A 25,185-nucleotide genomic window follows, 5' to 3' on the forward strand; every position below is an offset into this window, starting at 1 on the left:
AGATTGAGATCAGGTTTATAAGTTTGGGTCTGCTCCTGTCACTTACCAGTGTCTCCTCTCTTCGTGGCGGTATCGAAGCTCCCTCCTGTGGACAGCTTGACGATGCTGGGGACATGTGGGATGGCTTCAACAGGGCTGGTGGGCTCCGCTACGACCACAGAACTGTCCACCGAGCCAGCTATGTCCCCACCTGAAGAGACATTATCCCACATCAATTGAAAAAAAAAAATGTAATTCATTTTTGCTGATAGAAAATCCTGAATAAAAGTGCATGCTCAACCAGCAGACGAGTTCTTCTAGATTAGACTGGTGTTTATATTTTGGAAATGCCTGATTTGGTTACCATTGTGCTGTGCTTTGGGCTTGCTGCGGTGATCCACATCGACAAGAGGGGCTGCTGATTGAGCCAAATCCACTTGCACCTGATGCAACTCATCTTTAGAGCCGTAGCCCTGGTCAGACTGACCTCCTGTGGGACACAAACATATTGTTTTCATCTACCCAGTCCGTTCAGATCTGTGCATTTCTAAGGAGTTGGGGCTCAGTGCTCGGGGCTATAGGCTAGTATCTAGGGGTGAGGGGCTAGCAGCTAGGGGATAGGGGCTAGGAGCTAGCAGCTAGGGGCTGGGCAAAGTTGTGTGAGTGGCCTGGTCCAGTGTTTCCAGGCTGTAGTTTACCTGTGCTGCAGCCTACCTGTACTGCAGTGGTTGTCCGTGGCATCTCCTATGATGAGGCTGCGGGCGAACAGCGTGTGATCCTCTCCGTTCACCTCACTGGAGAGGTCTGCACTCCCGGGGCTCAGCCGGTCACCACTCACTGACACCACTACAGACAGAGAACAAGCCTACATCACTTCCTGTGTCCCAGATCAGAGTTTTAGGTGAGTAAGGTAAAAGGGACCTACTGCCCTTTACCATGTAGTAGTTATACAAAGAAACAAAGCAATACAGCCTGTACAGTATAATACTGTATTATTGTGAATTGACTTTACTGTCCTACAATCAAGCACTGATTCATTACATTGCATCGTTAAAATGGATTTAAAACACTTAGAAAGAAATATGCATTTGGTGCAAAACCTGTTGTGATTCCACTCCAACCTAAGTGAACGACACTCTCCCATGCTCTGTCCCTGTAGTGTTCTGACACCTCACCTGGCGTGATGATGGTAGGTCCTTTCGTGGCGGGCATCCGGTGGAGTGCCTGTTTAAATTGGGCCACAGTGCGCACCACGTTGCGAACCTTGGCCCACATGAAGAGACCACTGCGGTTCCGACTTGGCCAGGGGCCTTCCAGAACAGCCTGGAGGAAAGAGCGGATTGCAAGTTAACATGGACCTGCTTTGAATTTAGGTATTTGTATGAGCTAGTTTAAAAGTGCCCTAACCCTCCCTACACCTTTTCCCTAATCTTAAATGTTTGCAGATATATAAGGTATAAGCAATATGGTGGAATCTCCACCACTAAACATCTTAAAGGGATAGTTCGATATTTTGGTAATGAAGCCCTTTATCTACTTCCTAAGAGCCTGATGAACTAGTGGATACCATTTTTATGTCTCTGTGTCCAGTATGAAGGTAGCATGCCAATGTTTCCTGTAGACTTCCAGTCATTGCGCTAACGCTTGTTAGCATTATCTCACAAAACTACTGCTAACTTCCTTCATACTGGACGCAGAGACACAGAAATGGTGTCAATGCGTTCATCAGACTCTCGGGAAATTGCCCAAATCTATCCCTTCAACCCTATCCAGACCAAACACTGAAGGGTCAAAGGAGATGGGGCAGAGAGCTAATTGGACTGCCAAAATAAAGGAAACACGTGAGTAAATGAGGGATACAAAGTATATTGAAAGCAGGTGCCTCCACACAGGTATGGTTCCTAAGTAATTAACATCCCATTATGCTTAGGGTCAAGTATAAAAATACCCAGTTGCCCATTATTTTGGCTACCATGGCTAGTTGGAAATCTCAGTGACTTTGAAAGAGGGGTCTCAAAGGAGTATAGGGTGTGTGTGTGTATATATATATATATATATGTCACAAAATATATATATATACATACATACATACATACATACATACATACATACATACATACATACATACATACATACATACATACATACATACATACATACACACACCCACCCTGTACTCCTTTGAGACCCCTCTTTCAAAGTCACTGAGATTTCCAACTAGCCATGGTAGCCAAAATAATGGGCAACTGGGTATTTATTTATATATATGTATATATACACAAAAGTTTGGGGTCACTTAGAAATGTCTTTTTTTTAAAGCACATTTTTTGTCCATTAAAATAATATAAAATTGATCACAAATACAGTGTAGACACCATCACTCCTGTGCTTCAATGGCACGTTATGTTAGCTAATCCAAGTTTATGGTACTTGTCCTCTTGCACAGTTGTGCACCGGGGCCACCCACTCCTCTTTCTATTCTGGTTAGAGCCAGTTTGTGCTGTTCTGTGAAGGGAGTAGTACACAGCGTTGTACGAGATCTTCAGTTTCTTGGCCATTTCTCGCATGGAATAGCCTTCATTTCTCAGAACAAGAATAGACTGACGAGTTTCAGAAGAAAGTTATTTGTTTCTGGCCATTTTGAGCATGTAATTAAACCCACAAATGCTGATGCTCCAGATACTCAACTAGTCTAAAGGAGGCCAGTTTTATTGCTTCTTTAATAAGCACAACAGTTTTCAGCTGTGCTAACATAATTGCAAAAGGGTTTTCTAATGATCAATTATCCTTTTAAAACGATAAACTTGGATTAGCTAACACATTGGAACACAGGTGTGATGGTTGCTGATAATGGGCCTCTGTACGACTACGTAGATATTCCATTAAAAAATCTGCCATTTCCAGCTACAATAGTCATTTACAACAATAACAATGTCTACACTGTATTTTTGATCAATTTGATGTTATTTTATTGGACAAAAAATATGCTTTTCTTTCAAAAACAAGGACCTTTCTAAGTGACCCCAAACTTTTTAACAGTAGTGTATACATACATACATACATACATGCGTGTCTCTGTCACCAGATCTCAACCCAATTGAACACTTAAAGGAGATTCTGGAGCGGCGCCTGAGACAGCGTTCTCCACAACCATCAACAAAACACCAAATTATGGAATTTCTCGTGGAAGAACGGTGTCGCATCCCTCCAATAAAGTTCCAGACACTTGTAGAATCTATAACAAGGCGCATTGAAGCCGTTCTGGCCCAACGCCCTATTAAGACACTACGTTGGCGTTTCCTTTATTTTGGCAGTTACCTGTAAGTGTATGGGCTGGTTAAAGTAACCTACCTTGTTGTAGTAGCCATAGGTGATAGCGTTAGGGTGCACCCCTGCCTTCTTCATCTCCACCAGAACACGGACGGCCATGACCGGCTGACCGTACAAACCACACAGCTGCATCACTACACGGTAACACACCTACAGAGGGAGAGATGGTGGCTAATAATAACAACCTAATAGCTACAGTAGACTTCCACTGTAGTCGTTACCCCTGTAGTGGAAAAGATGACACTCGTGCACACACACAACCACACATGTTAACGTTGACAAACACCTTTACATACCAATCTCCCCACCATCCCCACAACCAAAACCCCACATCCCAACCCTTCCCATTCCACAACTGCCCTCCCTTCACCTCATCCAGGACCTCCACCTCAGAGGTCCTCATCTTGAGCAGGACGTTGTAGGCCTGCTGCATGGCCCAGCTCTTTGACTGGACCAGCCTCACCCCCACGGGCAGACAGATGAACCACAGACTGTAGCAGTGGCTGAACAGACACTTGGCCCACAGTGGAGGGTCGGAGTAGAAGCGCTTGGCCATCTTGTAGGCCAGCTTGATCTCCTGCAGAGGGGCAAAGTTCATTTCTGTTCAGTTTAAATGAGCTTTATTTGTCACTTTAATGGGGGTGGGAGACATGAATACAGTTGAATGATTATGAGTGATTCCAGATTATGTTAAGTTTATTATTATCCTGTGCTATTTCCTCATGGTCAGAGTTGGGAGGAGAGTGTGTGACTGTGCACGTTCCTAATGGTGAACCTTCCCTCTCTCCGTACAACAATGGCCTAATAATACTGCATGTGGCCTTCTGAGGCGAGAGTCTTTCAAGCGCCACAGAAATATTAACGCCCACATACTGACACCCACCACGCAGTGTTTGTGGTATGTGTTTGAATATAAAAATGTGTGGTGCATGTTATGGAATCTATTTATATAATTAGATTAGTAAAAATAAATGTTTTGTAATACCCGTGGTATACGGTCTAACATACCACGGCTTTCAGCCAAATCAGCATTCAGGGCTCGAACCACCCAGTTTATATTATGTAATCTATTTAGGTCTTCTACACGTAGCCAGACAAGCGCTACACATACACAGCAAACAGTTTTGTCTGACCTGGAAAAATATATTGGCCTCCCACAAAAGCTAAGGACAACAAAACAACAAGAATCACAAGACAAAGAAAGCCTGTTTCCTGGGAGGTCTATTATTCTAAAAACAGGTCACAGTGACCCCCTTCCCCAAAACACACACACCCCCTGTTCCATCTCTGTCCAAAGTAAGCTGGTTGTCTGTACTTGGCCTAGACAGAACTCAAAGAGCAGCAGTGGTACAGGCCAGAGTCTGCTATTCTACTCTGCCCTATTGTAAATAAGTTGCTGCTGATGACATTGGTGAGTGACTTATTTTTATTAGAACCAGCCTGTGTACCATTCCAGAAGGAGAATGGTTGTCCAAAATGGCACCATATTCCCTACATAGTGCACACATCACCCTATAGGCCCTGGTGAAAAGTACAGTACTATATAGGGAACAGGGTGCCATTTGGGACACCGGGTGAGAGAATGACTCAGCAGCCGACAGCGTCCATGGCAGGCAACGTTATTCCCTGACTGGGGAATTGGTCATGTGGTCAGGGCAGTAGACAGGGCACAGTGAGTAAAACTAAAATGATCAGGACAATGTTGTTGACCAATGTCTGTTGACCAAGATGGCGCTGCAGTGAATTGTAGCAGTTTTACGGGCTCCTGAGCAATTCTGCTTTTTGTGTTTTTTTACGCTGGTCTTAACTTTTTTTATTTTACATAATGTCTCCGACATAATTTTCTATGACCAAAAACAGCATCTGGACATCAGAACAGCTTCGAGGCACGCAACACTGAACCATGCATGAGAGCCCCAGCTGTTCCGGACAACTGTGTGATCTCGCTTTCCAGAGCCGATGTGAGTAAGACCTTTAAACAGGTTAACATTCGCAAGGCCACGGGGTCAGATAGAATACCAGGACACGTACTCAGAGCATGCGCTGACTAGCTGGCAAGTGTCTTCACTCACCTGGTCTGTAATACCAATTTGTTTCAAGCAGACCACCATAGTCCTTGTGCCAAGAACACCAAGGTAATCTGCCTAAATGACTATCGCCCCTTAGCACTCACATCATCAGCCACACTGACCATCAACACAGGGGCCCCTCAACGGTGTGTAATTCATCCCCTCCTGTACTCCCTGTTCAACCAGGACTGCGTGGTCTGACGACACAACAGTGGTAGGACTGATCACCGACGACGATGAGGCAGCCTATAGGGAAGAGGTCAGAGACCTGGCAGTGTGGTGCCAGGTCTCTGATTTGAGGGCCAATGTCATGGACTACAGGAAATGGAGGAGCGAGCACGCCCCCATCCACATCGATGGGGCTGTAGTTGAGCGGGTTAAGAGCTTCAAGTTCCTCAGTGTCTACACACCCTTAGGAGGTTGAAAAGGTTTGACATTGGCCCTCAAATCTCAAAAACTTCTACAACTGTACTGCCATCCAGGACCTCTATATCAGGCGGTGTAAAAGGAATGCCTGAAAAATCGTTAAAGACTCCAACCACCCAAGCCATAGACTGTTCTCTCTGCTTCCGCATGGCAAGTGGTACCGGCGCATCAATCCCGACACCAACAGGCTCCTGAACAGCTTTTATCCCCATGCCATAAGACTGCTAAATAGATACACCACATGACCAAAAATATGTGGACACCTGCTCATCGAACATATCATTCCAAAATCATGGGCATTTAACACGGAGTTGGTCCGCCCCTTTGCTGCAATAACAGCCTCCACTCTTCTGGGAAGGCTTTCCACTAGATGTTGGAACATTGCTGCGGGGACTTGCTTCCATTCAGCCACAAGAGCATAAGTGGGGTTGGGCACTGATTTTGGGCGGTTAGGCCTGGCTCGCAACCGGCGTTCCAATTCGTCCCAAAGATGTTAGATGGGATTGAGGTCAGGGCTCTGTGCAGGCCAATCAAGTTCTTCCACACCGATCTCAAAAAAACATTTCTGTATGGACATCGCTTTGTGCACGGTGGCATTGTCATGCTAAAACAGGAAAGGGCTTCCCCAAACTGTTGCCACAAACTTGGAAGCACAGAATCGTCTAGAATGTCATTGTATGCTGTGGCGTTAAGATTTCCCTTCACTGGAACTAAGGAGCCTGAACCATGAAAAACAGCCCCATTATTCCTCCTAAACCAAACTTCACAGTTGGCACTATGCATTGGGGCAGGTAGCTTTCGACTGGAATCTGCCAAACCAAGATTTGTCCATGGGACTGCCAGATGGTGAAGCGTGATTCACCACACCAGAGAACACATTTCCACTGCTCCAGAGTCCAATGGCGGCGAGCTTTACACCACTCCAGATGATGCTTGGCATTGTGCATGGTGATCTTAGGCATGTGAGCGGCTGCTCAGCCATGGAATCCCATTTCATGAAGCTCTGAACGAACAGTTCTTGTGCTGACGTTGCTTCCAGAGGCAGTTCAGAACTTGGTAGTGAATGTTGCGTGCTACAGCACTTGGCGGTGCCGTTCTGTGAGCTTGTGTGGCCTACCACTTCGATGCTGAGCCGTTGTTGCTCCTAGACATTTCCACTTCCCAGTAACAGCACTTAGTTGACCGGGGCAGCTCTAGCAGAGCAGAAATTCGAAGAACTGACTTGATCCTATGACGGTGCCACTTTGAAATCATTGAGCTCTTCAGTACTGGCCAATTTACTGCCAATGTTTGTCTATGGAGATTGCATGGCGGTGTGCTCGATTTTATACACCTGTCAGCAACGGGTGTGGCTGAAATAGCTGAATCCACTAATTTGAAGGGGTGTCCACATATGGGGCGACAGCGTAGCCTAGTGGTTAGAGTGTTGGACTAGTAACCGAAAGGTTGCAAGATCGAATCCCCGAGCTGGCAAGGTACAAATCTGTCGTTCTGCCCCTGAACAAGGCAGTTAACCCACTGTTCCTAGGCCATCATTGAAAATAAGAATTTGTTCTTAACTGACTTGCCTAGTTAAATAAAGGTCAAATTAAAAATTAAAAAAGACTTGTGTGTAGCTAAGAAAATGGCTACACGGACTATCTGAGTTGACCTTTGTATTTTAATTTTGCACTGTCACTCACAGGGCTCTACGCACACGTCACTCACACACTCTATGCACACCCCAACATAAACACTCACTCCATAATTTGCTCACACACACATTTATACTGACACTACAAACACTCACATACAATCATCATATACACTGCTGCTACTCTGTTTATCATATATCCTGATGCCTAGTCACCATAGCCCTATACATATCTACCTCTATCGATCCAGTATCCCTACACATTGTAAATATGGTACTGGAACTGACCCTGTGTATAGTATGCTTATTTACTTTATCGTGTTCTTATTTTTATATCTCTTGTGTTTTTGTTCTACCTTGTTATTTGTAGTATTACATTGTTATTGATTATTGCATTTTAGGGGATAGAGCTTGCAAGAAACGCACTGACATTAAAAATGGAAACATACACCCTACCGCACTAACTCTCCTGCACTGACTATGAGCACACACTGGATTCTACCCACACACACACACTATACGCCCACACTTTCACACTCACCACGTACGCTCTGCTACGGTTTTACCTATCCTGTTGCCTAGTAACTTTACCCCTAACTATATGTACATACCTTCCCAATTTCCTCATACCACTGCACATCGACTCGGTACTGGTACTTCCTGTATATAGCCATGTTATTTTCACTCTTTATTGTTATTAACTGTGTATTTATTCCTCATGTCACCATTTCGATTTTATCTTTAACTCTACATTGTTGGAAAAGGACCCGTAAGTAAGCATTTCACGGTTAGTCTAAACCTGTTGTTTTACAAAGCAAATAAAACGTACTGTACCAGAAGTAGCCTGTTACACCTGATCCTCTGGCTAACTGTTTGTTATTGTACACACCATTGCATCTATCCCATGATCCTGCAACTGTGCGTGTGTGCGCGCACGCGTGTACCTGCTTGGTCCTCTTGGCCAGCAGTGCAGGGCTGCTGGACAGGCTGGCCCCTGGTGTACTGCTCCTCAGCGCTGGTATCACCTCTCTGGGACGGTCAAACAGGTCCATACGCAACCGAGGGAAACTCTTATAACTAACAGAGTGAGAAAGGAAAAAAAACACCACAGGTATGAGTGTGAAGCTAATGCAGACCCGCTTCCCTTCCTCTGAGCCAGACGTCCACTGTAAAACACTACCGGTCTCACTGGTGTTATTGTGCTGTCAATGTGTTGGTGGTGCAGCATGTACTGGGGGGTAGCTCACCTGTAGCGGGTAGGGGGATCAGATTCATCCTCCGTGTTGGGAGGTTCTGGGGGCATGACGAAGACTGTATGCTCGCTCTTCTGTGATTCGTCTAGTTCCATGAGCTTAGTGTCCTCTGAGGACTCACCCTCCACCTATGGAAAGAAAAACATGTTGTCAGTGTCAGCGCACATGGCCATACACACACAGACAAGCCTCTCGAGTGGCTCAGTGGTCTTAGGCACTGTATCGCAGTGCTAGCTGTGCCACTAGAGATTCTGGGTTTGAGTCCAGGCTCTGTTGCAGCCTGCTGCAACCGGGAGACCCATGGGGCGGCGCACAATTGGCCCAGCATCATCCGGGTTAGGGGAGGGTTTGGCCGGCAGGGATGTCCTTGTCCCATCGTGCACTAGCAACTCCTGTGGCGGACCGGGCGCAGTGCACGCTGACCAGGTCGCTAGGTGTACGGTGTTTCCTCCGACACATTGGTGCGGCTGGCTTCCGGGTTAAGTGGGCATTGCGTCAAGAAGCAGTGCGGCTTGATTGGGTTGTGTTTCGGAGGATGCATGGCTCTCGACTGTCGCCTCTCCTCAGTCCGTACGGGAGTTGCAGCGATGAGACAATTGGATACCACGAAATTGGGGAGAAAAAAGGGGTAAAAATTAGATAGAAAAAAATCACTAAATAAAAACACAGACAAATCAAAATCACTAAAACCATTCTTCTAATGCATAAAAATGAGAGACTAGTTGGAAAAGGAGATATGTTAAAACTTGATTAGTGTCCGAGGGATTACCTTAGTGCCTTTGTCGTTGCCTTTATCAGAGGGAAATAGCTGCAGGGGGAAAAAAGTAAAAGGAACAGATTAAATCAGAGGAAAATGAGCCTTCCTCCGTCAGTCTCCTCTGGAGGAATGTTACGACTGAGTCACCAATAAAACACATTAAAAACAGTACCACAGAAATTGGGTTCCGAAAATTGACATTGCTCTAGGGCCATGTTCTTGTCTAGCAGGGTTTGGGGGGAAATTCCAAATAAAAAATCTAAAAGTGAAGTTCATTTTCAAAGATACATTTTCAATTAATTAATTGATGTTCAGTTCACTTCCTGGCTTGATGGGAGTTGGAATGGAATTGGCCAACCCAGCAGGCAAAGCATAAAAAAATGGCATCATTACAAGCAGTTTTAGCTGCAGGGAACACTGTTGGAACTCAAAATCATTCATTGAATTTCAATTAACTCCCTGGATTGACGGCGTTGATATTAAACTGACCCCCCACACGGACTCCTGTTGCTTGATAATGCTCACCTTCTCGATGCAGTCGTCGAAGAAGGCAAGGCCTGTGTCCTTGTCGCTGACGAATGTGCACTCCTCGATGAAGCGGATGAAGATCTGAGTCTTGGTCAGCTGCGAATAGAACTTCTGGTGGGCTCGCTCCCTGCTCTTTAGGAAACCTGGGAGAGGACAGAGAGCCAGGTCAATGGGCCTATCCCATAGGAAACCCTCAGGAAATGCTACACAAATGTTATCTAAACACTAAAACGCTGTGTGGCCAGAGTCAAAATAAAATGCCAAAGGAAATTTGCATTGTGTGGATTTTATAGTGTCCTTATTTTAAATTACAATTCTCCAGTATTAAAAACCAAATGTATATTCAGTGAATGGGTAGTGTGGGACTCAGTGAGATGGTGAACTAACCTTTTAAATCAAACGGGCAATAGAATATAATGGTATAAGTATATTTTCTTACGAATGCATTATGTAGTTGAAAGTATTTAACCCAGGATGAAGACAATATAGCCACTACAGATGGTCACATAACCAAGATGTGTAGCTCTTTCCCCACTGGTTCTGCAGCCTCCATTGGCCTCCATGGACCTAAATGAGGATGTGATCCCTTTCCAAGAAGCCTACATCAGTGGAAAGTCTTTGCAGCCAATGCCACGGATGGTTGATTTCAGATACTTTGAGCAATGACTGAGTAGGCTTGTGAAATTAAAGATTTGCCTGTTATGAACACTTGGAGCAGCAGTCAGATACGCTGTCTGGTTAGCACAGCTCCTGGATAACATTAAAACAATGTATAATATACAGTACCAGTCAAAAGTTTGGACACAACTACTCATTCAAGGGTTTTTCTTTATTTTGACTATTTTCTACATTGTGGCATCTAAACTATGAAATAACACATATGGAATCATGTAGCAACCAAAAAAAGTGTTAAACAAATCAAAATATATTTAATAATTGACATTCTTCAAACTAGCCAACCTTTGCCTTGATGACAGCTTTGCACACTCTTGGCATTCTCTCAACCAACTTCATGGGGAATGTTAATCCAACAGTCTTGAAGGAATTCCCACATATGCTGAGCACTTGTTGGCTGCTTTTCCTACACTCTGCAGTCCAACTCATCCCAAACCATCTCCATTGGGTTGAGGTCAGGTGACTGTGGAGGCCAGGTCATCTGATGCAGCACTCCATCCCTCTCCGTCTTGGTCAAATAGCCCTTACACAGCCTGGAGGTGTGTTTAAGGTCATTGTACAGTTGAAAAACAAATTATAGTCCCACTAAGCGCAAACCAGATGGGATGGCATATCGCTGCAGAATGCTGTGGTAGCCATGCTGGTTAAGTGTGCCTTGAATTCTAAATAAACCACTGAGAGTCACCAGCAAAGCACCCCCACACCTGCTCCTCCATGCATTACACATGCAGGGATCATACGTTCACCTACTCTGCATCTCACAAAGACACAGCGGTTGGAACCAAAAATCTCACATTTCGACTCATCAGACAAAAAGGACAGATTTCCACAAGTCTAATGTATATTGCTTGTGTTTCTTGGCCCAAGCAAGTCTCCTCTTCTTATTGGTGTCCTTTAGTAGTGGTTTCTTTGCAGCAATTCGACCACGAAGGCCTGATTCAGTCTCCTCTAAACAGTTGATGTTGAGATGTGTCTGCTACTTGAACTCTGAAGCATGTATTTTTGGGCTGCAATTTCTGAGGCTGGTAACTCTAATGAACTTATCCTCTGCAGCAGGGGCAACTCTGGGTCTTCCTTTCCTGTGGCAGTCCTCATGAGAGCCAGTTTCATCATAGCGCTTGATGGTTTATGCGACAGCACTTGGAGAATCTTTCAAAGTTCTTGAAATTTTCCGGATTGACTGACCTTCATGTCTTAAAGTAATGATGGACTGTCGTTTCTCTTTGCTTATTTTAGCTGTATAAATAAATAAAAACCCTGTAATGAGTAGGTGTCCAAACTTTTGACTGGAACTGTACATTGCGCAATTATAATACTTTGATAAATGTGTTAGATTGCAACAAATAAATTATAATTTGACTGTTATTTTAACGTTTTTTGTTGTGGTATTTTTACGTCACTTTTTCTCCCCAATTTTGGTGATATCCAATTGGAATCCAATTATGATCTTCTTTCATCGCTGCAACTCCCCAACGAGCTCGGGAGAGGCGAAGGTCGATTCATGCCTCCTCCGAAACATGAGCCGCCAAGCCGCGCTTCTTAACACCCGCTCGCTTAACCCGGAAGTCAGCCACACCAATGTGTCGGAGGAAACATCGTTCAACTAACGACCGAAATTCAGCTTGCAGGCGCCCGGCCCGCCACAAGGAGTCGCTTGAGCACGATGAGCCAAGTAAAGTTTTAGTATACTAATTATTTTCTTAACTGTCTATTTGCACATTTTACGTCCGTTTTGTGTACAGCATGTGTGCAAGATTTTGTTCTGGGTACCGTGATAATTGTTGTGGGCAAATAAATGAATTAAGGACTAAAAACGACCCATTCCCCATTGTTTCAGTGTAGGTAATTTAGTGAGTCGGAGGCGGTGGCCTTATTGGAGGGGACTTGGGTGATGGGTTTGAGATGAGAGTGGTGACACACATCCACACTAACCCTGTAGGTCATATAGTGAGTCTGCAGAGGTGGCTTTCTCAGAGGGGGCCTGGGTGATGGGTTTGAGGTAGGAACGGTAGCCCTTCAGGATGTGGGCCATGAAGCGCAGCAGGGCCTCTTGGATCTCCATCTCCAGGGAGGTCATCTTCTTGTGCCAGGTGAAGTCCGCCTCGATGGGGGTCATCTCCACCGCCAAGCCCTCCTGGGCCGTCCGACGCACTGGAAAACAGCCACCAGATAGGGATAATTACATTTCACATGCTAAAGGACTAGGGATAGTAGGCTAAACGTGCTATTGACTTATATCCTTTTCACCAATCACACTATGCTGTATCAGATATCTTCCAGCACGGTTCCATGTCTCAGGCATGAAGCAGTTTCTATGAGACTCGAGAGTAAAGTTGAACTAGAATTATATGACTGTTTGTACCGATGCCCAGCTGGTGTTGCAGGTTGGTCAGGGAGTTAAACAGACTCTTGCAGGGCTTCTTTGGGAGGTTCTTCCAGTTGCTGTGTTTCTTCTCATCAGACCTGCAAAGATGGTTCAGAATGTTAGGTGTTACTGGAATATGCGCATGCTGGTGTAAATTATAAAATACCTCATACGCGATATAACGACTGAAAAACGGTTTCTATCGACAACAGTGAGGATAAGTGTGTTAAGAGATGGGGGAATGCTACTTTAAAGTGTATGGATCTTACAGGTAGATCGTATTGGTGTCCAGGTCCACACAGACCACGTCCGGCGGGGGGTCATAGAGGTCAAAGTAGCGGGAGTCCACACCCACAATGAAGGGACAGGGTGCGTTGAGGACCCCCGCCAGAGAGAGCGGGCAGAGGGGGATGTACGGGCACTGCCACTGGAATGGAAAAATCATCTAGATAGCAGGACATAGACAAGAGAGAAAATCAAACTTCTATTTCACATTTTGATCCAACTTTTTCACATTTTAACCTAATGTCATTCCTACATGGGCCACATAATGTATACAAGCGGTAACTGGATAAAAAAACTCCAACCAACCAACCAATCCATCTTATTTATATAGTCCTTTTTAAAACACTTGTCACAATTAAAGCTGAGTGACCATATCGCTTATCACTCACCGCCACCACAGCCTCTGCTACCCCGGTGAGTACAGCGGGTCTCAAGGAGTGCAGCAGGATCTTACTCTCCAGCAGGACAAAGTGCAATAGCGTGGCACAGTTCTCTGAGCCCAGGTTAATCAGCAGTGTACTGTAGTCTGCACCACTGAGGAGAGAGAGCAAGGGACGAGAGAGAGGAGAGTTGGAAAGAGAGGAGCAGAGGTATTGGGGAAAGGATTCAAACGAGACTCAGGGATACAATGGGTCATGAAAGGTTAGATTGGATGAAAAGTTTGTAAACGGTACATGTGCAGTGAAGAAGGTGTGTGGCTAAATCAGAAAGGGGTGAAGGTAAACTGGGGGTAAATCAGGGAGGTGTAAAGGTAAACTGTATTGAGACAAAAGATCAGGTTACAAAACCTGGTTCTTTTAAAAACCTTTTAAGGGGAAAAATACTTTATTTTATTTTCAGAGAGTAATAGGTTCAAACTTTACATAGCAGCAAACGCTTGTAAATCTGTGCCAAAGGCACTAGCCAGCAAGTCTTCCAGTCCCAAAAGGCATGAACTCACTAGCTGAACTCACATCTATTGAAGAGTTTGTGGTCATAGACACATCTTTATGAAAATGAAAAGAACTGAAAGTCCCGCACGCTGAATATGCTACCAATTTAGCACCTTTATTGACAATGTTTTGAATCGACACGGATCTTCTTCAGGTCAAACGAAAATCCATGTTGGATCGAAACATTGTCAATAAAGGTGGTAAACTGGGAGCATGTTCAGTGTGCAGGCCTTTCTGTTCTTCTCACTAGCTGAGCAACAACAACATATTCAATTCTGAAATGAAAAGTCTGGAAAGGAAAAAGCCTGATGGAAGACATGAGGTTTCTTGGCAGAATGCAATAACAGCACAACAGTTTATTTCATCTGTACAGGCTCTGTTTCTGCACTAAATAATGACGGACCTTTCCACAATGTGACAGACAGGCAGTGCTGTTTCTGGGACAGTCCTAGTGCCTGTTTTCCAGTGGTAGTTTCAAAGTGTGAATATTTGACCTGGGAAAACTGTCTGGAATTCATGCGTTTATCGAGACAGAAAGTTTAGAGTGTGCTTGGTGGATGATTGCCTTTCCTAACCCCGGTATTTCCTCTGGAAAAACTGTAGTTGATGCTCTACCATGACAACAGAAACGACCGGGCCCTTTCTCTTTCTGTTCCTGAAGTTTTTCCTTAGGCCCTAGATTATCCTGTCTCGAAACCAGTTGTCGAACGGACGTACCCTCTGAAATCAAGCTATTGAAAAAAAAAAAAAGTTGATAGCCTAGAAAAGGTCTTACCTGAGAGGCATAGGAGTACACACAGGCTGTGCGAGCATCAAGGTGTCGTGTGCAGAGAGCTGAAAGAGAATACAACGCTGTCACAACAGCGACACCAACATAAACTGCATTCGCCAGCATAGAAATAACGACATCTCACCTGGACCAAGATTCTGGGCCTCTGAGGTGAGGGGAAGGACACGTTGTGCATGAAATGTGAGATGTGCCTGGCAAAGAAACACACGCAAGCAAAATAACAGTATTAGCTTCAAACACCCACCTACTCCTCTCCAGACCCGGGTCAAATACATACGTCAAACACTTTAATCTTGAGCTGCGTCTGATTTCCTGGTACAATGAAACAACGGAATAGTCCCAAAAGTGAAAACCCCAAGCTAAATCAAGCACATCTCCAACTCAAATCCCCAACCCCCCACCATTGACAAATGACGTCATCCTTACTTTTCGATGGGCAGCGGGTGGGGCCCCGAGACGGACAGCTTGTAGAGGAACATGAGGAATTTGCGGAAAGACTCGAAGAAGGGCCAGCGGGAAAGGAGGCAGATGCACTTGTTGGTGTTGACTGTCCGGTTGGGGATCATCTTCTTCTCCACGGTGGTGAGCAGGCCCAACTGCACCTTCTGCTTCTCACTGAGGAGATCTATGGGGTAGGCCTCATAGAACTGGATGGCCGCGCCGTACACCTGGGACAGAGCAAATTAGATGAAAGACATATTGACAAGAATTTTAGGGACTTTATCGAACACCCTTCACACATTTTTATGATAGGGTGAGTAACATTTATGCACCCATTAATAAATTGCGAAATGCAACACAATTATATAACAAAGTACATTTTGAAAAGCAAATTCCCTACTCCTAGCTCAGGGAAATGCAACGTGGTTTGTGACATAACTTGTGATGAGATTGTAGTTCAGGTGCCTTGATACACACAACCTGAGGAGAAAAGTGATAATTCTCCCCAATCCCAATGTCACATGCAGCTCGGGAAGTGAGACTTGAATGTTGACTACTGCAACTATCACAGGGCTGTTCAATTCCTGTCCTGGAGGACCAAAACACTTCCGGTTTTCATTCTCTCCTAAAGAAAAACTAAAACAAGTGTTTCAGCCCTGCAGGACATACACCGAACAGCCCTGATCAATCTATTCACGAATCATTGTAAATCCCTGTTCACTGATATAATGCCATTGTTATAGTCCACCTACCTTTTCCCCAGAGGAGTTGGTTAACACAAAGGTGGAGAAAACAGGCAGAGGGTAGCGTGTGTTGGGGGTCCAGCATTCGATCTTAGCCCCCATGGGGAGGCAGAACAGGGGCACAGACTCAGACAGGGGGAATGACTCATAGTTATCCTCTGGGTAGCGGAAGATGAGGCCTGGAGGAGTAGGAGAGCAATCAATCCATCTTTTTTTATACTGCCAGTCACACACAAGACATGTAATAAACCTAGCTACATGTAATGTGAATCTAACTGGGGTACATATGATGTCAACAGATCCCACTAGACAACACTGAAGGGACGAGAGGAGGATGAAAGGACAGAAATTGGAATAAGATCAAACCCCTTTCACTCGTCATTCCTTCATTAAAGTCAGCCAGTGTGTTGAGATTTAGAACACATTATTTTCAAAAGAAATCAACACTTTGCTGACCACTGCCTTGTCACCCATGGCCTATTGTGAACGTTAGAGAATGTTGTAGGGAAAAAAAGCAACTGAAGGAGTAGGCGGGGTAGGAAGCAGTGTGTGGTCTGGCAAACAAACGTCGTCACCTCACAGGAAGAAGGCTTAGTGAAGATAAAGCGTATGTGCATGTGGAGTCTCTGAGCAGGGGCCCGTCTAAGCCAACACCCAGCTCTGAACTCAGAAAGTAGCAAGTTGGAGACGGGGACAAACTGCTGCATTTACAAGAAGGTCGATACATAGCGTGAATGAAACCATCTGAACAATTTAAGGGGTAAATGTGTTCAGAAACATTACAAATGCATGTGTAGAAAGGTATAGTCCATAAGAACCTGTTTGGAGGTCATTTAAGTGAAAAACCCAAAAGCGAAAGGATAAACCATTTAACACCGGGTGACAGCATTGACGCACACCCCTATTTTCCACCTTGAAATAAATTGGCACCAGAAATATGCCAATGAGAGTCGCCGTGAACCCGTCTAATGTGAGGCCGGTGCCCTTTTCTAAACTCCAGGTGGATGAATAGTGATTTCAACCTAGGACTGTGTCCCAAATGACACCCTATTCCCTATATATAGTGCACAACTTTTGACCAGTGCCTATAGGAAATAGGGTGGCATTTGTTACGCAAAACATATCTCGAGATTCAAAAACGCTGACAACAGCCCCCAAACCAATCCTGCCAATTTCTAGCCATTTATTCCAGGAATCATCAGGGAGAATGTGGTTCAGTTTCCAGGTATTTGAGTGACAGATAATAGAGCTGTCATTTGCCAGTGCATTTAGTCTTATCGACAGCACACAGAAAGCTCCTTTCAAATGAGATCAATCATAGGAGATCAACGTACAATTACTGTGAAGTCAACTCAGGCACAAAGCAAGTGGAAACGTATGGTAAACAGCATTGAACAAAGGCTAGAGAAAATAATAGCTATCCATCAATGAGAGCAGAAAAGAAAGACTGATGCGGAGAGATGGGTAGATTGAGAGTAACAAAGAACCAATAGCGCGTGAGACTCACCGGCTTTGTAATTAATGGAGTTGGACACCGACACTGATTTCTTGTAGCACAGGAAAACACTAGAGCCCCACTGGAGGAGGAAAAACAAGACCACGTGACTTTGGGCTACAAACAACATTTTCAACGATTCATTTCGACAGAATGTGCTCAGCGAGGTTGAGTGGCATGGCCTGAATTTCATATCACGGTATATTCCAGCTCCATACTGTACATTCCATTCCCATTGATTCCCCAAAGCTCTACTTTTGTGGGCCAGACGAAGACCCTTTTAGGGGTCGAAATGTTGTAAACCAACCGAGAAGCTATGTGTTGGAGAAATTGAGTGTGTGGTTAAGAAAGTAGCCGTGTACAAACCAGAACTACCCGTAGGGCAGGAGCCCATCTCCTGTTTCTGTAGCGTGAGGGAGCTTGATGTACAAGTCCACCCCTGGACAGGGCTCTAGTCTATCTCCTAATGCAGAATGTCAAGCACAGAGGCATCGGGTGCCATTTTTACAGTCTTTGATATGACTCGATGAGGGATGGAAGCCCCAACCTTCCAATCACAACTCTAATCACAAGGCCACTGAGTTAGTCATGAGCCTACTTCATTACCAGTGGCCTCAACTCACCATGCCACAGTTGAGGTTCTTGTCCACCTTGCAGAAGGTGTGCGGCGGCGTCTCGCCCTTGCTGGTGACGATGACGCAGATGTCGGTGACGGACAGGGAGTTCTGGGGCTGGACGGGCGGCGCGCGGCGTAAGGTGATGAAGATACGCTGTGAGGTAGCAGAGCTGTTGTTGACGTTGGCACAGCGGCCATACGGCGTGGCCTGGATTACCTCACAGCCCTGGATGAGACGCTCCTTACCTTCATATAACACCCTGAGATACAGAGAGAGGGGGGGGCAGAGAAAGAGGGGGGGACAGAGAAAGAGGGGGGGGGACAGAGAAAGAGAGGGGGGGCAGACAGAGAAAGAGAGGGGGGTGAGGAGAGAGAGATAATATTAGTGTATAATATGTACACATTCACCCACATCACACATGAATACATACAACAACAAACACATTCACAAACTAGACAGAATCATTCTGCAGATGAAGTTTTTATTTATTTATTTATTTTTTATTTAACCTTTATTTAACCAGGTAGGCAAATTGAGAACACGTTCTCATTTACAATTGCGACCTGGCCAAGATAAAGCAAAGCAGTTCGACACATACAACAACACATAGTTACACATGGAGTAAAACAAACATATAGTCAATAATACAGTGAAAAAAATAAGTCTATATACAATGTGAGCAAGTGAGGTGAGATAAGGGAGGTGAAGGCAAACAAATATATGTATAAATAAATAAAAATATAAAAAGGCCATGGAGGCGAAGTGAATACAACACAGCAAGTAAAATAAAAACTAAAAACACTGGAATGGTTGGTTTGCAGTGGAAGAAAGCGCAAAGTAGAGACAGAAATAATGGGGTGCAAAGGAGCAAAATAAATTTATAAATAAATACAGTAGGTAAAGAGGTAGTTGTTTGGGCTAAATTATAGATGGGCTATGTACAGAAGTGAAGTGAAGTGGATTGGAGGTTGGGGAAAAATGGATTCAGATGGATGAGCAATTACTTTCACAGAGTTACAGAGTCTTTCACAAACTGGTAAGAATGAAAGGGAAACAGAAAGACCCAGTACCACCATGGCCAAAAGAAAATAAGCCTAGGTATGGCCAGCGTCTCCAACTACAGGACACCACTGGAGTGGATTTTCGAAATGTTGTCCTACATATCCCACTGTAGGTAAAAACTGAGAAAGAAAGAGTGTCACAGATTAATGCCTTCGCCCACGCGGCTACCCTCTGACCTGCATTCAAAAGGCCTGAGCGTCAACTTGTGAGGAAGCTGAGATTGGCAGATAGAGTGTTGCAAAGTGCTGGCAGCGGAATGACTCCTGCCTACACAATCAGTGCTCACTCAGACCTGGCCTCTTGTTCACTCTCTGCAGACAGAGTGTGACCTACTGTAGTAGGCAGTCACTACCACAGAACACAAATGTTTCACTGAGCCATCTCTGGAGTTTAACCCCAATAGATACCGCACAGTCTACTTCAGAAAACATACAAATTGTAAATAACCTGGTCTTTTGAAGTTTATTCAACCTTGCAACACCAAAAGAGGTTTTGGAGTCTCGATGAGTTTGCATGGTGCAAAGTTTAAACTTCAGTGTAGTCATATTTCAAGTAAAGCCAATGGGGGTTATTGCTACGCACCTCCCTCTCCGGCCACAGAGCGTTACATGGCCGCTGGAAACAAAACAGAACTGCAGTGAAGGCAAAACGCAAAAGAGTAGATATTGTCCACTGGTGGGGGAATATCTGTGGTTTCTAGACACTAATTGAAGTGGGTGACGTCACTCTTCCAAAATGCAACATTATTGGGAGCTCTTATTTCCCTAATAGACAGAAAAGGAAAAGTGCCTGAAAATGAAATGATTTACTTCACAAATTGGGATGCATTCAATAAATCTAGCATATAACCCATTAAAAACTCATAATAAGCACACACTATATTACCAAGGGTTAGTCCACAAAAGCGCAATAATATACGAGAAGCAATATTTCACTACCATTTTCTCTCTTATCAGTGGAAATGTATTAAACCAGATGTACTTAGCAGCTTTATTAGAGATGACTACTCTGGTAATTGGTCTCATTAGGACGAGTAAGGGACTTAGAGGTTATGGCTTTCCTGTTTTAGAGTTACACAATGGTATCATTAGGGTTAACACTTTAACTAGTGTGGTGCTCACACACTTTGAATAGTTAATTTGGGTTCACAGAAGTGCACACACACACACATACCCGACGTCAATGAGCGGGGGCTTGTCGTGGCCCCTCTTGTAGCAGAGAAATATCTCGGGGCTCTTAAGGCTACCATGGTTGAGGTTGGCCTGCTGCGCGCTGTAGGTGCTCTCGATGCAGGTGAAGCCCTCCGGCACCGTCTCGCCCGCCGACTTGTTGATGACAGCCAGGTCAGTGATGGGCGCCTTGGGCCCGCTGGACTTGGTCTCCGACAGGTCCTGCTCCAGTGGCGTGGACTTGTCCGTCAGCCCGGCCACCACAAAGTAGTCGGTCACACGGTGACCCTTGTCCTCGATCATGACTGGGCGTGCCTGAGGAGAGAGAAGATCAAAGGTGAGGATAGAGGTCAGAGAATGTAGCCTAGGTCTTAGGGTGCCATTTGTGACGTAGCCTATGCGCACTATGTAGGGAATATTTATTTAACTCGGCAGGTCAGTTAAGAACAAATTCTTATTTACAATGACGGCCTACACCGGCCAAACCAGGACGACGCTGGGCCAATTGTGCGCCGCCCTATGGGACTCCCAATCACGGCCGGTTGTGATAAAGCCTGCAATCGAACCAGGGTGTCTGTAGTGACGCCTCAAGCACTGAGATACAGTACCTTAGACCACTGCGCCACTTGGGAGCACAATAGGTTGCCATTAGGGTGTTAAAAGTATAAAGGGAATAGGTTCACTTTTAGGACACAGCCGTAGTCTATAGATGGTACTGAGGAAGTCACATGGGAACGATCGCCTACTTATACCTCACTTTCACCATGGGACAGTCCTATACATTCTAACAGCATATGTAGAATCCCTAATATGATTGTATATGTCTAACATTAAGTGAGTGCCTGAACAGCATCCCACCATAAAGTACCTAATGTACTTAAGGAATGACTGGACTTGTTCACTTCCTGGTCGCAGACTGAGGGGCATGGAGAGAGTTAGGAGCTTCGTGACTCGGGAGAGGCAGAAGGGAGCAGCAGAGCAGTATGGAATCCACTGTGAGCATAAATCAAGACGAAACACAAGTCTTAAAAAAACGCTGTGTGAAAACTAAAGAATTGGAGTCTTGTTATTCTTTTCACATGGTATATAAAACGTTTCCATCCGGAGAATAAGGACGGCTATGCTAAAGCTCAGAGAAGATTTAACAGATGTTCCTGCTGTAGAAGACGTAACACGACTCACCAATTAGCAGTAATAAGCACCATGGCAAATATTTAGTAATTAGCATATGTAATTAGTGATATGGAATTTATTCCTTGTGTTACTAGTTTTCGCTCTGCATTGTTGGGAAGCAGTTTACACCTGTTATTTACAACGCAAGTTTGACTCAGAGGGGGTGGCAACTATCATAGCTGCTCTCTCTTTGTGGGTATAAAAACCAATGACTTTTATAATAGTCTATATGGTACTCAAATCCCTCAACATATCTCTGAACAAGCCATTGGCTGGGCACGATAAACACAAGCATAAATACTGTCAACGGTACAGCCTCTCAAATAACTTGCCAGCGTAAGTCCAGGTCATCTTGCATAATGTGACATGTGAGAGTGTGGGGATCCCATTGAAGACTGACTGCTTTATACACTTTGGAGCAATTGGAGGAGTTCTCTGTGGTGCAAACAGGGCTTATTCAGACGTCCAATAAAAACACTGGGCTTTGGAAGGAGAATATAGCATAAAGAAGCAACACGGCCGTCTAAGAAGAAAGAAAAGCTAAGAAAGCAGCGGAGACCCACACAGGAAGAGACATTTTCCAGTCGTGAGTCAGGAGTCAGCTGCAGCATGGGGCAGGAGCCAGAACGAAGAAAGGAGCAACGTGGCTCCTCTGAACTGAAAGAGCACACGGCTCTGGACTTAATTTAGCCGGCTTCATAATAGTGTTAAATCATCTCTGTCTCAGACTTTTAGCACGGCACCATGACCTCGTTCTTGCCACTTAACAGGGCAGACGTTATCCAGTGCGTCACGTGTAGCAACATGAGCAGCAGAGGAAGAAAGAGGTTCAATCTCCACACAGGCGGTTGGGGAGGGAAGCATAGCAGGGTTTCTTTATTCACCAGCAGCAAAGTCAAGTGGGAGTTTCAGGATATCCCTCTGGATTTAGCAGCCTTTAATTATCTCACTAAAAAGGTGTAGGGATAAAAATAACTGCTACCAACTCAACGAAGAGCAATATTTTAGATCAGAGGTACACAGCTCAGCATCAAGAATCTCAGAGTAGGAATGCTGAACTAGGATCAGATTCTCCCGTCATGTAATTTTATAAACTGTCATCAAAAAGGCTAAACTCATCCTAAATCAGCACTCTTACTCTAAGGCACTTGATACAGTCGCTGTATGCTAATCAAAGACTGATTTCTCAGCACGACTCAAGAGTCTGAGTCTGAGTGGTGCAGCCCTGTTGGATTTCACCCTCAAAGCATTACATCATGGTCCAGAGCCAGACAACACAGTTTCATGTTTTGTGAAAGATCGAGGGCTTCCACAAACAAGGAAGGCCATAAAAAAAAACGCCTTGATTAATGAGCAAGGGGTGGCATCCCCTCTGATGGGGTTTGGTTGTAGAATACAATGGAAATGCTAAAGTTCCCTGGAGCGTTCCAATGGTCAAATGGTGAGGGAAGGCGGACGGACGACATATGCACACAGTAGCTTCCTCTTTGGCTAGCTCAATGGAGAGAGTGAGTGGGACAGACAGGCCCTCAAGCTCAAAGGAGCACACAGATGCATCCCATAGAACACTCTTACCCGTGGCCGTCTCCTTCGCTCTGGGGGGGGTGCAAACCACAGCCAGCATTCCTTCCATACCATGAGGGTTTGTCATGCTATTGAATCTATACATGTCCCATGTAGTCCAACCTAGAGAGTAATGTTAGCCTACTTAGTGGTACTTTCCAAATCAGGGGATAGAGACATACGCAGAGTACTGATCGTGGCTGATATTGAATCTTGGCCAAAATACTTCCTCCGAGAATGTGTGTGTGTGCAAATCAAAATGCATGAAAATGTATTTTCGCGTCGCGCATTAAACAAAGTTCTCATCCAAATGAATCCGAACATGCTTTCTCGTACCACAAATATGTTGTTTGTCCAACCCCTCCACCATTCAGATAGTGAGTTAGTTTGATTCAACAGAGCCCGTAGTATGCTATGCAGTGCACTATAGCAGACAGAAGAGATAAGGCACTGACAGTCCTACTTTCTGCAGAGATTTAAACCATCGTATCCATGGTTACACCTCACTGGTAACAGAGTCGAGAACTAGACGTTTGTTTTTTTTATACATTGTTTACCGTATAATAAAGCACACCATAAAATGTGTTCCAGCTAAACGCTCCGTTATGACACAGAGAACGTGTTGGTCTGGTGGTGGATAGTCGACTTGTGACTGGAAAACAACTTGTCTTGTTAGTTTTTAAATGTGTATGCGTAGGCAGAGGGGTCTGGCGCTCTCAAAGTTGTGTCAGACATTTCACATCAAAACTCTGAAGACCACTAATTGGTCTTTTGACAAAGCACATCAGTGCTATTCACATCAGATCTTTTTCAGATCTGATTGGTCAAAAGACCAATTAGTGAAAAAAAAGATCCGAATTGGACTGCCAAAGTAAACACACACACAAAAAAAACACAGCTGAATTTACAGGTTTTTGCACTATGGCAACATAACACAAAACTTAGTGACTGACGTATTGTTTGTTTCAGAGCTAATCAATACTATACTGTATTGCCATAATATCTCAATTATAACATTGCATTACACACAGCTTAACGAGGCTAGCCTGAATGGGCTTTTAAAGCAGCTTGCCAAGTGCCTTGTGACAACGAAAATATCGATATTGATGGACTAGGGACATGATAACTAGACCAGAAGCATACACCTATTTAGAGTAGCCTCTAGACTTGTTCATTCAAGCAGCTGTCACTCAAAGTGTGTTGTCACGTTTGTCTGAGTCTGACGCCTAAAGGGGTCTACACAAATAGAGCCGACAGAGGTCCGTTTGTGTCGCTCTACACGTAGTTGTATGTACATTTGTGCGGCCAAATTATTTGGAACCTCTGTCAGCTCCGTTTGAGTACACTGTGTAGATCCCTTAGAGTGAACATAGTGTTGAGAATTAAACTATGAATTGGCATTGCGCTAGGGTGGATGGGTGCTAGCCTTAGCCTAGCTATCCTGAGGTGCTAAGCTCATGTTAACTGATGAGAGGTCAGGGGTCAGCAGCAGAGCAGTGTTCATTCCTTGACCCAGAGGCCCTCATTCTTTAGCACTGTCCATGTGGTGCCAGTATGGAGGAACTTGATTTCAAAATCATCACTTAAAATGTAGTAATTTGTAGTAGTAGGCTGCTTAGTAGTAGTAGTAGTAGTAGTAGTAGTAGTAGTAGTAGTAGTAGTAGTAATAGTAATAGTAGCACCAGCAGTAGTAGCAGTAGTATAGTATTAGTAGCACTAGTAGTAGCAGTTGCAGTAGCAGCAGCAGGAGTACTAGTAGCAGCAGCAGGAGTACTAGTAGCAGCAGCAGCACTAGTAGCAGTAGTACTAGTCATAGTAGTAACAATAGTACTAGTAGTAGCAGCAGGAGTAGTAGTACTAGTACTGGCACTTTTTGCCAGCCCTGTCTGGTCCAGCGACA

General features: G+C 44.7%; 1 protein-coding gene across 1 annotated transcript in view; it reads right to left on the reverse strand.

Annotated features, from left to right (window-relative positions):
- Window positions 1–25,185, reverse strand: part of LOC139534930 (DENN domain-containing protein 4C-like) — a 58,412-nt gene that overhangs the window by 14,554 nt on the left and 18,673 nt on the right. Inside the window, exons 2-22 of the mRNA XM_071334469.1 lie at window positions 20,554–20,864; window positions 18,325–18,577; window positions 17,714–17,783; window positions 16,216–16,385; window positions 15,449–15,690; window positions 15,147–15,213; window positions 15,008–15,066; window positions 13,690–13,834; window positions 13,285–13,460; window positions 13,013–13,113; window positions 12,583–12,801; window positions 9,973–10,118; window positions 9,460–9,498; window positions 8,685–8,818; window positions 8,382–8,514; window positions 3,680–3,886; window positions 3,331–3,459; window positions 1,155–1,302; window positions 694–825; window positions 344–469; window positions 47–190 (exon numbers count right to left, since the gene is read on the reverse strand). Of these exons, the coding sequence (XP_071190570.1) occupies window positions 47–190; window positions 344–469; window positions 694–825; window positions 1,155–1,302; window positions 3,331–3,459; window positions 3,680–3,886; window positions 8,382–8,514; window positions 8,685–8,818; window positions 9,460–9,498; window positions 9,973–10,118; window positions 12,583–12,801; window positions 13,013–13,113; window positions 13,285–13,460; window positions 13,690–13,834; window positions 15,008–15,066; window positions 15,147–15,213; window positions 15,449–15,690; window positions 16,216–16,385; window positions 17,714–17,783; window positions 18,325–18,577; window positions 20,554–20,852 (3,139 nt within the window). The 5' untranslated portion in view covers window positions 20,853–20,864. The remainder of the gene's footprint in view (window positions 1–46; window positions 191–343; window positions 470–693; window positions 826–1,154; window positions 1,303–3,330; window positions 3,460–3,679; window positions 3,887–8,381; window positions 8,515–8,684; window positions 8,819–9,459; window positions 9,499–9,972; window positions 10,119–12,582; window positions 12,802–13,012; window positions 13,114–13,284; window positions 13,461–13,689; window positions 13,835–15,007; window positions 15,067–15,146; window positions 15,214–15,448; window positions 15,691–16,215; window positions 16,386–17,713; window positions 17,784–18,324; window positions 18,578–20,553; window positions 20,865–25,185) is intronic.

The sequence above is a fragment of the Salvelinus alpinus genome, chromosome 11, assembly GCF_045679555.1.
Source record: "Salvelinus alpinus chromosome 11, SLU_Salpinus.1, whole genome shotgun sequence".
NCBI lineage: Eukaryota > Metazoa > Chordata > Actinopteri > Salmoniformes > Salmonidae > Salvelinus > Salvelinus alpinus.